This window comes from Anopheles funestus, chromosome 2RL (assembly GCF_943734845.2).
Source record: "Anopheles funestus chromosome 2RL, idAnoFuneDA-416_04, whole genome shotgun sequence".
NCBI classification, from domain to species: Eukaryota; Metazoa; Arthropoda; class Insecta; order Diptera; family Culicidae; genus Anopheles; species Anopheles funestus.
Genome location: NC_064598.1, coordinates 35078874 through 35091949, shown reverse-complemented (window position 1 = coordinate 35091949; position 13076 = coordinate 35078874). Strand labels below are relative to the sequence as shown.

General features: G+C 45.7%; 1 protein-coding gene across 3 annotated transcripts; it reads right to left on the bottom strand.

Moving 5' to 3' along the window:
- Positions 1-245: 245 nt before the first annotated feature.
- On the bottom strand, positions 246-12961 carry LOC125774674 (F-box only protein 11). 3 transcript variants are annotated; one of them, XM_049444825.1, is made up of 7 exons: positions 11137-12961; positions 10486-10938; positions 5189-7456; positions 4869-5113; positions 4605-4785; positions 3455-4529; positions 246-3373 (listed from the first exon to the last, which is right to left on the bottom strand). In XM_049444825.1, the coding sequence occupies exons 2-7, from the start codon at positions 10574-10576 to the stop codon at positions 3244-3246; spliced, it is 3990 nt and encodes a 1329-aa protein (XP_049300782.1). In that variant the 5' UTR covers positions 10577-10938; positions 11137-12961; the 3' UTR covers positions 246-3243. The 3 variants fall into 3 exon arrangements, with proteins under 3 accessions (XP_049300782.1, XP_049300784.1, XP_049300783.1); XM_049444827.1 differs by having other exon boundaries at positions 12267-12961; XM_049444826.1 differs by having other exon boundaries at positions 12549-12961.
- Positions 12962-13076: the final 115 nt, after the last annotated feature.

The following is a 13076-nucleotide window of genomic DNA, read 5'->3' as shown; positions in this document are numbered from 1 at the left end:
TTTTAGTATGCCTATGATACATGGCAAACAGGTATACGGTAATACTGAGGGCCGGCCCACCAACGGGGAACGGGATTTTCCGCATCGATGCTTAGTTAAAATTTCTTTCACTTATCAGCTTTTGTGTTTACCGGGCGAGACAACTTTTGACATAAATGGCATAAATTCCTGTACCAACGATAAATTAAAAAAACCGAAATATAATACGAAACAAAACAAAACAAAATCAAAAACACACATAGAACTCAAATTTGTGATACACGTATTTTATATATGCATAAAAATGAATCGATAAGAAAATTATCAGTTTGTTTAGTGTTTCCGAAAACATTTGCGAACCTACGGCCTAGAGCTGAAGATGGTACGACTACCGGCGCATTCTTTCCGCTTTCTTGAATTTGATTTCTACTGCTACTGCTGCCGCACCAGATCCACGGCTTAGGGTGGTGCAGCACACAGCGGCAGCTTGTTAGAGAGACATTACAGTGGTACACACGTTTGCGGGCAAAATGGACACCAGTTTGTCGTAACGTCACAGGCTCTAGGAGGAAGGAGCGGGCGATATTTCTGTATAATACGTACATGTTATGCGGTTTTGTAAAATAATAATCCGATCCTATAAATATTTTGCCTAGTTGTAAAAAAGTGAGAGCGAGTGGTAATTAGATCTAAAACAAGGAAAATGTACGCTATACGCAATGATAATAATTTATACAACTCTACGACGTAACACATTTTTCCAATTCCCACATTCCCCCATCCATCCCGGCATTCTCCACCTCCGCACCACAGACCTATCCGGAAGATGTACCTTACAAACTAAGACGCTAAACACATGGAATTGGTTTAAAAGTGCACGGCAAAATTTTCATACGCGCTCGAAACACTCACACACGCACACACGCATAAGCACACGATTTGCATCGGGTCCAGTTACAATATGATTATGTAGACGATTTACCTTGCAGTGCGAACAATTCATCTGCACACGGTTTGACTAATGGATAAAGTGGACATTAAAACTAAAAGTCATTGTAACACAGAATTTAAAAAATGGTCACCAACATACATACGATTTTACGTTTCTGCCTCCAAACTACGACCCTTACGACTAATTGTATCATGCTGAGTTTGTTTTTTTTCTTTTCGTTTTCCTCAATTTCATCTACTTTTTTTTCGACGTCCGTAGTTTGTACAAATCATACCACACAGGCGGGCGCTTATGTGGCCAGAAGAAGAAAAAAACAATGACGAACGTATAATATCATACAGGAGCAGATAGGCAGATGTTGGATGGATGGAGGAAGGAAGGGAAGCGGCCATGTGGGAGGGATGATGCGAACATGTTTGCTTTGTTAATTTAGACATTACCTTTAACATATCATAAAGAAATACAATAATAGAAATACGATCACGAATCATACGATAAGATCCTGTACTAACACAGATAAATGCACTGGGACGCGGGATGATTGCTCTCCATTCTCGATTTCTTGACTCTTCAAGGGTGTGCTCTGTTAATCAAAATCGCGTTACGAAACGGATCCAGCCAGTATGAATGAATGTAGAATCCTGATCAACGCCCTCCTGAGAAGAGGAGAAGTTGAGGTTTTTGATTTTTTGTACTTGTTTAAAATAATTTTTAACTTAATCGTTGCTTTGTGCATTTCATGCTTGTTCCACACAGTGCTGAAAGTCTGCTGCCGTTGCCGAGAGTATGGCCAAAAATAAGCGATTGAGGCATTCATATCAGATACTATGCGGTCCAGACGGAACAATCGCAGCGCTTCTGAGGGATGCATCTACGACATCATTCGCATGACATGACCCAGAACTGGTTGACTTGAATAAGGTTCCGGCGTTCTACCGGGGACATGGCCTTTCAATGTTACAAATTTAGTACGTCCTGTCATTCTTATCGCATTATGGGTAAAAAAAGGAACAAACTAACGTGTTAAACAGTCTTTACAGAAAAAAAAACCAGTCCTTACGCGCTGTGTTCCGATGCCGGTTGTGCTTTGTTTATGATCGTAAATTGTTACACCGTGGAGAAGCCACGCAAAACCACAAAAAAGACCTTAGACCGCGTCACAGAAACTAATGGGCAAGAAAGGGGGAAAAAAGCGAATTCGTCAACACCGCAGACCTTAAGTTGACAGAATTTGTAACTCAAGTCTTGTCGACATTTGTTATACCAAAAACTAAGCTACCTATATTCATACCAAATGGCCTATGGCGGAGGAGTTAAGATCGCTAAGACGAGTTCCACGTAGCAAAAGGAACAATAACACGGAGCAATTCCGTGAGCTGCCGTTCGAAAGCCTTGCACAGCTTACCTAATGTTAGTAATGATGCAACGGGTGAGCAGAAACACTCCAGTCCGCCGATCATGCTCTTAATATGCGAAAGACGGTTACATCCTTGCAATTGATCAATAATATCAGTTCGTTTGCGGAATTGAACGTGCACATGGAGCATGATTGATTTCCGCATCTGAATAACGCTAAAAGGTCCACCCGGTACAAACCATCCATGAACATCAATCTATTCACCGAAAACAAAACATAAAGAATAATAATACTATGTACCTTTTTTGCGTGACTACAGGCGTGATCGTTACGTGGTGCTGGATAGAATTATCACCTATCGTGTCGTATGATTCACTGTGTCCTGAGACAAACTTCCTGCCAGCTGCTAGTATAGTACGATCACTCCAACCTCCAAAACAAAGGGACAATTTCACACACACATTCGTTCGCACAATCACGCACATACATACACACAGACTGAAATGGCCACAAGCACAGACACGAGTTACTGGAGCATACACACGCACACCCAAAAAAAAAAACGTCCCGAAATCCCGTACGCTCTAACACCCTTAACGTTAAAATACTATCGCTTACTACTGTGCTGCTTCGCTGCGGATACGACTTCGCGCTACCGCAGATGGTGACCGCCAGGGTACCACCACATTGCCGGGTAGGCTATACCTTTCATCAGTTACAGTGATTGCCGTTCTTTTAAGTGACCGTTCCGTTTCCATGCCCATGTCAGTGCCACGGCAAATGCTACGGAGATGGGTTGGCGGGTTCGATTACGATCCGCCGCTGTATCCTAAAGAAGCCTTACAATCTAGATTGTGTTTTGTTTCCTCATGCACACCCTTTTTTGCTGGAGAGTGAGTACCGTGGCAACTTAGTTTGTTGACTGCTAGTGTACGCCTTCCATTCCTTGATGCTCCTAGTTCACCATCAGGGTGTGGGATTCCATCGGCGCAGCCGAATCGTACAGGGTGTCCGTATCCTGCGTCGGTTCACCCTGTAACTGACACTGGTTTGTCAGCGTTCCGGCACCGCAATCGCAGAAAAATCTAAAACCAACGTCAGGTAAAGAAAGTTAGTATGTTGCTACTGCTGTCCTCGCGCTTAAACCATGCTTAAAGCTTGCTTACCTATCATGGCGTATAAACTCAACGTCATGACCGGAGTGGCACGTTTTGATGCAATTCACACAGATTGCATTGCGATCGGTAGTATTGCACGTATGGCAGCGATAGAAATCATGCATCGGAAACGAAGTGTAGGACGAGATTTTGTACAAACACTGTCCACCCGATACCGCTTTCTCCACCTCGTCCTGATTGTTGAAGATCTTGTTCCCGCCGACGATCGGTTGTACGCCGCTGGCCAGACAGAGGCCGCCGAACTTGTTGTTGAAGATCTGATTGTACTCCAACGTAGCCGTCGCATTGTTCGTGATCTCGACACCGGCCGCCAAACCGTCGAAAATTCGGTTGCGCTTTAGCACCGGATGGCTCTGGGTCGATATTAACACGCCCGCCTGCGTATTGCGGAATATGTCATTCTCCTCCAGTATACCCTTGCCACCGTTGAAGATACAGATGCCACCATCACGACCGTCGTAGATTTTGTTGCGCCGCAGCGTCGGATTCGAGTCCGTCTTGATCCACACGCCCGCCATCGCATTGTCAAAGATTTCGTTCTGCTCTAGCAAACCGAGACCACCGTTGTACACGAGCACACCGCCATTTTGACCACCCCAAATCTTGTTGCCACGTATCACCGGATTGCTGCCGGTTCGGATCTGTACGCCCGAATACAGATGGTTGAATATGTCATTGTCCTCCAGCTTGCCGTGCCCATTGTCGTAGAAATACACGCCAACCTGTTTGCCCGAATGGATGCGGTTCCGTCGCAAAACGGGCGTACTGCCAGTCGTGATCCATACACCGGCCAGCGTGTTAGCGTACACTTCGTTCTCCTCGATCAAACCTTGGCCCTTCTCGTGCACGTAGATACCGCCATGCTGACCGTGGTGGATCTTATTGTGCCGCACGATCGGATCGCTTGTCGTGCGTATCTGTATGCCGGCCAGCGCATTGCCGTAGATGTTGTTGTGCTCGATTAGACCGCGACCTTCGCCGAAGATGTACACGCCACCCTGATGACCATTGTAGATCTCATTCTTTCTGATCGTGGGATTACTATTCGACGTAATCCACACACCTGTACGTTAAAGAACGAAAGGAAATGTTGCAGTAATATGCTAAACAATTCTAAAACCGCTTTCTTCCAACTTACCCGCAAAATTGTTGGAATGGATTTTGTTCTCGATGAACTGGCCCAGCCCATTCTCGTGCACGTAGATACCACCTGTTTGGCCATGATGTATCTCACACTTGACCACGGTTGGATTGGCACCCGCCTTCACTTCAAACCCCGCTATTCGGTTGTTGTGGATGTCATTCTTCTCAAAGTAACCCTACAACGCGCGAAGCAAACGAAAGCAAATTAATGTTTCTATTCGCACTATCCTCATCCTGAGAGTTAGTAGAGTTTACGCACCATGCCATTGTCGAATGTAAAGATGCCCACGTCACGCCCATGGTGGATGTGATTTTCGCGCATGATTGGACTAGCGTAATTCTTCACCCAGATACCGGCCAGCGCATTCCGACTAATCTCATTATGCTCATAGGTGCCCTGTGCGTAATCTGTCACATACAGACCCACGTTCTCACAGTCGCTGATGTCACAGTACTTGATCAGCGGATTGGCACCGACACCACTAACACAAACTGCGGCACCAACTGAAATAGAAAGCGAGAAAATAAATTAAATTGGACAGATCTTGAATGGCGATGCACTACTGAGACAATACGTACCGACCGACGTGCTCCTGATGATGCAGTGATCGATGGTGGGACTGCAGTTTTCGCTCACCTCCAGACAGTAGTGTTTATGGTGCGGAACCGTCGAAGTAACGTCCGGCGAAAACTTCAACGTCATATGTCCTACGTACGCATGCTTCGCACCCTCAACAAACATGACCGTCGATTCCGATTCCCGCTCGAGTATGATCGATTCGGCCACATTTCCCGGGGCTGCCCCGATCAGTGCCACATCGGAATCGATTACCAGGAATTCGCCCCGGTACGTACCGCTGTGCAGAAATATTAAGCTGCCTGTTGCCATCGTTTCACCGACGATGCCACCTCCGACACCAGCTGCCCCACCTACTCCTCCGCCCATATCGTCACCGTTGTTGTTATTGCTATTGCTGTTATTATTACCACCCATGCCATTGTTACCATTCCCACTTGCTCCGCCGCCACTACCGCTGCTACCGGTATTGCCCGCCGTCGTCCCATTTCCGTTGGCCGTGTTCTTTTCGTCCGCATAATCCAATGCACCTTGCACGGTGTTGAAGTAAGCGATGGTGCGACCTTGATACCGCCGGTCCTGATAGCCGGGTCGTACGTGAATTCCTCGGTACAGCTGCCGGAAACTTTCCTTCCACGGATTCGCGTAGTCCGCCTCATCCGGTTTCACAAACACAAACTTCCACGGTTCTGGATTGAACAGCGGCAGATCGTACTCGTACACGTTCTGGTAGAGCCGCTTCCACAGCTCCTTATCGTTGGCGATCGTTTGGAAGCGCTTGCAGACGAGTGCCACCCTGCAGAGGTCCTGCTCGTACAGGTAGGAAAAGATCGTTAGCAACACCTCGTCCGGCATTTCGTACTGCAGATAGTGTGCCGCCGACTGCATGCACATCGTGCCGGCCATAGCAACCGATGCCGTTGCCATCGGGGGCGAAGGAGTCGCTGGCGAAGTGAGCGCTACTACTGCCGCTGTCGCTGCTGGCCGGCAGGCAACTGACGACGAAGCGGACGAACCGCCGCCCGTAGCAGCAAGTAGTGCGGCGGCGGCAGCCGTTGGTTGCTGTGGCATAGTGGCCGCCATAGACGTCCCAACGTCATTATTGTTGGAGTAAGTACGCCGAGGGCGTTTGCGAGCCGGCAGCATATAGGCAGCCGCATTTGGATCGTATCCACCTGTCGATTGGTACTGATGTGCATGATGATGGTGATGGTGCAGAAGAAGATTGCCACTGCCGCTACCGCTGCCACCACCAGGGGAACAGTTCGGATTACTAATACTACTGCTAGACGAGGATGATGTACCACATCCTAGTCCGAATGGTGCACCCGTGGAGGACGATAGAGAGCCACCAGTGGACGAGGAACTTCCTGCCGCCGAGTTTCCTGCCATCGCGCTCGAGGAAGATGCCGTGGACGAAGTAGACGTTGCGGGACCATTTCCACCTCCGCCGCCTCCCGCTAACCATCCTCCTCCACCGCCAGTTCCTCCGCTACCTCCACCGCTGGCACTGGCTGAATCGTGTGCCGTCATTGGGGACTTTTTGCGCAGATCGTATGGCGAGTTGGAACTCTGCTTCACCTCGGATAGCGTAACAGAGGACAGTGGACCGGACAGTCCGCATGTGGTTGAACCTGCTCCAGCTCCTACTGTTCCTGATATGGAAGACGACGAAGAGCTGGAACACCCGAACGAGGAGGAGGAGGAGGCCCCAGTCGAAGTGCTGTTGCCACTGCTGGATCCGACGATCGCGTACAGTGACGCCGTTATTGCCGACAAACACTGGGAGGATGTGGTCGTTGATGATGAACTCGTTGTACCGGAAGCGGAACCACCACCGCAGACCATCACCGTAGGTCCAGCGATGTCTACGTTTGTGGTGGTTGCAGCGCCACTGAAGCTGCCACCGAAGTTGGTCAGACCAGCCGATGTACACACGCCCGGTGGTGCCATCATGACGCTGGAAGATGCTGCGGATAGACCGGTGATGGAAACCGTTAGTGCCGTTGAGGAGCTTGGCGATGTGGTCGACGACGATGACGCTGATGACGATGTGGAAGTGGAAGGAGCGTTGGATGTGGACGAGCTGGCGGAGGTACTGCTATTGGTGGAGCTGATTGTAGTACTAACGGCTGTCGTAGGACCGGTGCCGGCTGTCGGCGGAGCTGCAGCTGTCACGGCCGGACCACTGCCGGCTCCCCCACTTCCACCACCATTTGACGACAAGGCTGCACCGACATTCGGTGCTGGAATGTTCTGTTCGCAGATTGCTGTGGAGAAGGAACAACAAGACAATGTATTAGTTAAAATTTCCAATCAAATTACTGTAGTGAAAATATTTATAGTTTTATTTGTTTTATTTAAACATGGGACCAGTTATTGTGACACAACACCTAGGATTCCGTTCGTCGTCCTCCTTTAACTCTCACAACTTGGAATTATGTGGAGTTTAGTTGGAAACGATCAAGAAAAGCAGTTCAGGAGAAAGTGATCTTCGCAGTGTACATGACGGTGGGAAACGCATCCCAATTCGAAACGAAACTCATCGTGATGCAGTGGTGTAGGGATATTTTCAGTGTACTCATTTCCCTCTCTGCCTTTTATTTTAATTCCTCCGGGCAGTTACAATTTCATTTCCCTCCTGCCATTAAAAGCCGTTCCCCTTCATGCAAAGGAAAAAAAGGGTCCACCTTTCGTATTTCGAAGCAAGAAATGTGTGTGTGTGTGAGTATATGTGTTAGAATTTATTTCGGTACGTCGACCGAAGATGGTGTTCTTTGCATTCGCCCACACAGTTTCTTTCCGGTCAGAGACACCCTCCTTCATCTACACGCACACACCCCTCGTTCATCGAAGGAAGTACAGGGTTAAACATTTCATGATAGGAAAAAAAGAATCAAGTTCTAATAATATAATGGTTCAATTTGGGAGGGACATGTTGTGCGTCTAATTTGATAAAACGAAACTGATTTGATAGGGTTTGATGCACATATAGGTCTGAATAAGAAATCTATTGAGATAATTAAATCAAAATTGAAGATATGATCGATTACAGATTCTCTAACGAAACTGTATAGCTAGGCTAAACGGAATTGTCATTGAACATTTTTTTTGGGAATTTAAAATCAAAGGATTCGATTGATTTGGATATTCAAATATTTTCAGATAGTTGCTAAAATTCTTAAAAACAATTTTTTTAACAACGACAAAAAAAGTATTTTTTTAATTAATTTAATGTACGTTTACTTTTAAGAAAGTACATGCAGAACCCTGTACACCCGAACCGAACCAGCGTGGTGTAGAGTGATCGCTTTGCAACGCCGTTTGTCAGATTGCCATATCCGAAGGGTGCCGTGCGGACGTGTGTGCACGGTACTATTCCTGTTACTGCATTTCTCCGGAAACTATTAATAATGAAACGCATCCCAAGATTCCTTTGCTTGTCTATCCGGACCACGGTGGAGTACTAGCACACGTGTGTTGATCAGTTTTACTAATGTCAAGCTAATACATCCGGGTACTACTCACCGGTAGCACGGATGTTTTTTTTTAATTTTAGTTTTATAGTAGGTAATTGTAACGAACCTAAAATTGACATTTCATTCCGTCTCCTTGAAAGGACAATCAAATTGCTTCAATTCGATGACAGACTCTACCAAATGTACAATGATTTTACCTAAGGAGAACGCATCTAGCTCACCGGACACGGAGAAGGGAGTCAACAACACTAAGATGAGAATAATAGTGAACGATCTAAGCGATAAAAATCCTTGCCGGTTTATAAACTGAACTAATAAAGCCGCTCAACTGTGAACAAAGTAGCTACGGTTAGTCCTGTAACAGTCCAAGATAAAATGAAGAGAAAACGCAAAGGATGCACCACAAGAGCATCACTCGACAACTCGCAACTCTATTTTAAAATCCGTGCAATTCCTCCATCGCCCTAAGCGTTTTGTTTCATCTGCCGTGTGCAGTGTTTTGTATCCATTTTTATGACAAACGGTTATTACTACTGCGTGTTGAGCTACGAATTTGTGTCACTATTCATATTTTCAGAATAATGAAACAGTTTGTGATACAATTTGAACAATGAATGTTATTTAAAATTTAATTATCCTAAACGTTATTTTGATTGTTTCTTATTCTAATTAATAAAAGCGTTTCATTAACAGACTCAACCAAAACATAACTCCCCATATGATCACGGTACAATTACGTTTCGGAGTAAAACCGGCACAGCGGTGGTGGTAGCTTAGAAGGCAGAACATTTACAGTGGCCAAATCAGAAACATCCAACCAATACGGAACTTCTTCCCTTCTGTGTGTGTCTTAACGGAACACCCGGAGGTTAACTGTACACCGTAGCCAAGGAAAGTGAAAGTGGGGGAAAAACGGTTCGATCATTTGAATAAATTTTCTTTTTTTTTATGTTATCCGTTACCCTCCACCGCTAGTTTTTTGTCTCTCTCTCCATCTCTCACTGTTCTTTGCTTGCCACCGGGGTTTTCGCTTGTTCACACTGGCGCGCACCCATTTTTTGACTCGGAAAAGCCGTTTCTTGTTGTTATACTGTTTTGTGCATACCAGTTCCTCTATTTCAAATAGCGCTCGGTCGAGCATCGGTGGTTATGTATGGTGCTGCGCGTGAAATAGATTTCTTGCATGGGAAAAAGGACGAATCCCAAAAGTGAGGAGAAACAGGTAGTGGCGGTAACGGTGCTTCCGAATACTTGAAATGAGTTTAATGTTGATATTGAAATACATTTTACTTCATATCATCTGTGGCAGTATCTGAAGTCGATTGTATTTACTGTTTATTCCCAATAGCCAGTACATTACACCAATATAAATCTTTCGTTTTCATAGTTCTTTAGTAAACATAAAGAACGTTTAAATTGCTGTTTACAGAATTACACATGCAGTCACCAAGAGTTGCAATATCATGAATGCCAGATTGCATGAAGAATGCCTACAAAATTCTTACGAATTTCTTTGAGTATACACATTTTCCATTCAAAATGGTATCAACTGTATGAACTGCAAATAAAAAAGGAATCCGGTGGTTTAAAAAAAATGTGATTTCCACATTGTACCGCAATCATTACAGCATCCTACCGTAGGTGTATGAACGCTACAGCAACATATTGACCCGTGCCATATGGAAAACATGATCAAAGTAGACCACGAATAAAATGTTTCAATTCAACCGAAAAGAAACAGCGAGCGCATACCTATATCGGCAGAAAATAAGCAAACCGAATAAAACTTTGTGGTTTTTTGATTCCCATTTTGCACTTACCGGAAGTTCGCGATGGCAGCGGAATTCGGTTGCCCTTTCGCCGGGATCGGCGTACATACGATCGGGACGATGAGAAGGAAGCGCTGGGCATTTTGCTCTATTTACGTATCACTTACGCTAAAAAGCAGCAACCACAGAAAACGGCCAAAACTTTGCTTTGGAGAGATGTGCCGTTGATATCCCTTTTACTCCGTATATACGATACGCCACTATTACACCAGCAGGAGCGCCGTCAGTTAAGGAACTTCACGCTATTCTATGCTTGATGCATTTTTGTTTGCTTTCTTTTGCTGAAATTCGGCTTCGTGAGTTGGCCACCGTTATTTGCACCAGATACCAGGGGTGATTGCATACACTGTGTTTCAGTCCTTTCACTTCAGCAATGCCACCTGTCCATACCTGTCGTGGCAGCGTATGGGCTCTTCCTTATATCCTGTAGCCTACAGCAGCAGCCTGAACGATTGAAATCGGGAAAGTGGAAAAAAGGGATCAGAGAGAGAACAACACACATGCAAACACACTGCACCACACTGTAATCAATAATGCCAGTGGAAAATCGTTACCACTCATCTGGTTCATGCACAAACCACGGAACGAATGCTGGTTTTTATTTTCACCACAATCATCCCGGTGCGGTGTAACTGGACTTACGCGTCACGAACGTCCCAGAGATTCTGTGAGGATGCTTCAAAAGCTTGATTGTTGTACGCCACGCATACTGAGTGTGTGTGTTTGTACTTTTCTTTTGTTGCGTGCCTAATTATAAGTGCCGTGTACTTCGGTGCCAACGACTCTGGTTTCTCTCGAATGACAGCAGCAGCATGACATCCTTTTTGCGTATGGAAACCACATCCAATTCCAGCACACACACACACGCGCGCGTACACGAATGTGGGAAAATGTAATCAGCGTAGGCTACTGAAACTCGTCTGCAGGACGTTTGCCAGTATAGAACGAAGCATAGTAGCCATAGGAAAACCTGAACGACCTGACCACTCGGACGTTAGCGTGTACGTGTGTGTGTGTGTGTGTCTGTGTGTGCGTTTACAGGGTAAAACAATAAAATAAACAATCCGTTCACAATAGGAAAAAAGGGATGGCTGGTATTACGCACACCACACCTTTGATTTCCTCTTTGTTGAAGTTTTGTAACAACGCATACACACACACACACACGCTGACGCTTATAGTGAGTTTTTACGGGAGTGTTTTTTTTGGCACATTTATTTCCCTTATGTTTTCCGCTTCATGTCTACGCTGCGTTCAGAGTTTTTTTATCAATTGGCACGCACAAACTGACTTTTACAAATGCGTGTATATCTTTTTTTTTGTTCGCAATGGTGCTACATACTGCCGTGTCGAGTTTTGTTTTATTTGGCAGACACAGCAGCTCGGCCACAAACAAAGAGCAGTGCCTTCTCTCGGGGTAGGTTTATTTCGCTCGAAGAAGGCAATGACGTTTGCAGCGACAATGTTGTTGTGCTTCCTGCGATGCGGCCATTTTTAATGTTTAAATCAGCTCTCCCTTTTCAGCTGCTCTCGCGCGACCGTTGCTCGTTTGATCCTGCTGTTTTGTTCCGCCGGCTGCTGGCTGCTGGCTGCTGTTGTTTGTAGCCTTCCTTCTCGTGTCTCGTCGTGACTGCGAATACCTTCGCAAGCACGCAGTGACGGTGGTGAAGCAAATTTTTCATTTGATCCTTTTCCCTTCCAGCGACACTTTTCCGTTCAGCACTTAGAGAAAAGCTGGCTGTTTTCGCTTTTCGCTTGTTTGATTTCCTTACCAGGCCATCTTTTTACAGCACCATCGCTACAATTTTCACATTTAACACAACACGGACGGCGAACGAACAACGGCGATGGGAGAACACATCGAACATCAAGATGAATTGTACCATTTGCTGCGCACGATGCGCTCACACACACAGTCTCGCTCTCATGCAAGCTTTCCTTCCTTCCCCTTCACTCTGACGCATACGCACACACACACATACACGCACGTGCAAGCACTCCACCAACAAAAAAATACCACCCTGTTTGCTCGCTATTTTCTAGCACAAATTTACCGTTTCGAGCGCACACTTTACAACAGTCACACGCACGACATCTTCCTACGCCCGTTGTCGCACTTTACGACCGCGTACGGTGCGAAAATCGTGATGCAAATTGCATAATTTTCCACAGATTTTTCGCACACGGACAACTCCTTCCTCAGTGAGTAAAGGCAAAGTGAATAGAGGAGGTGAGACCATTCCAGCACTCGTCATGTTAGTTGTTGGTTTGACATTCCCAGTGAACGTTTGCCTTCCGCAACTGTAATGGCAACCAATGTTGTCAATGAACAATGTTTAAATCAATTTTAAAGAAATAAATCGCTGGAATAAATGCACAGAAATCATTCAATGAAATTAGATACATAAATTAAACCATTCTTCAGAGCCAACACATTAAAAACAAAGAAGAATTCCCCTTTCGGGAATAGGCTAGATCAGACCGAATTAACCAGCCTGCCCTACAGTGAAGCTGTCAAATCCGGTTGTGGTGAAGTTCATCGCCGTGTGTTTGTGTCTTGGAAAATACAATAGATGGCGCCA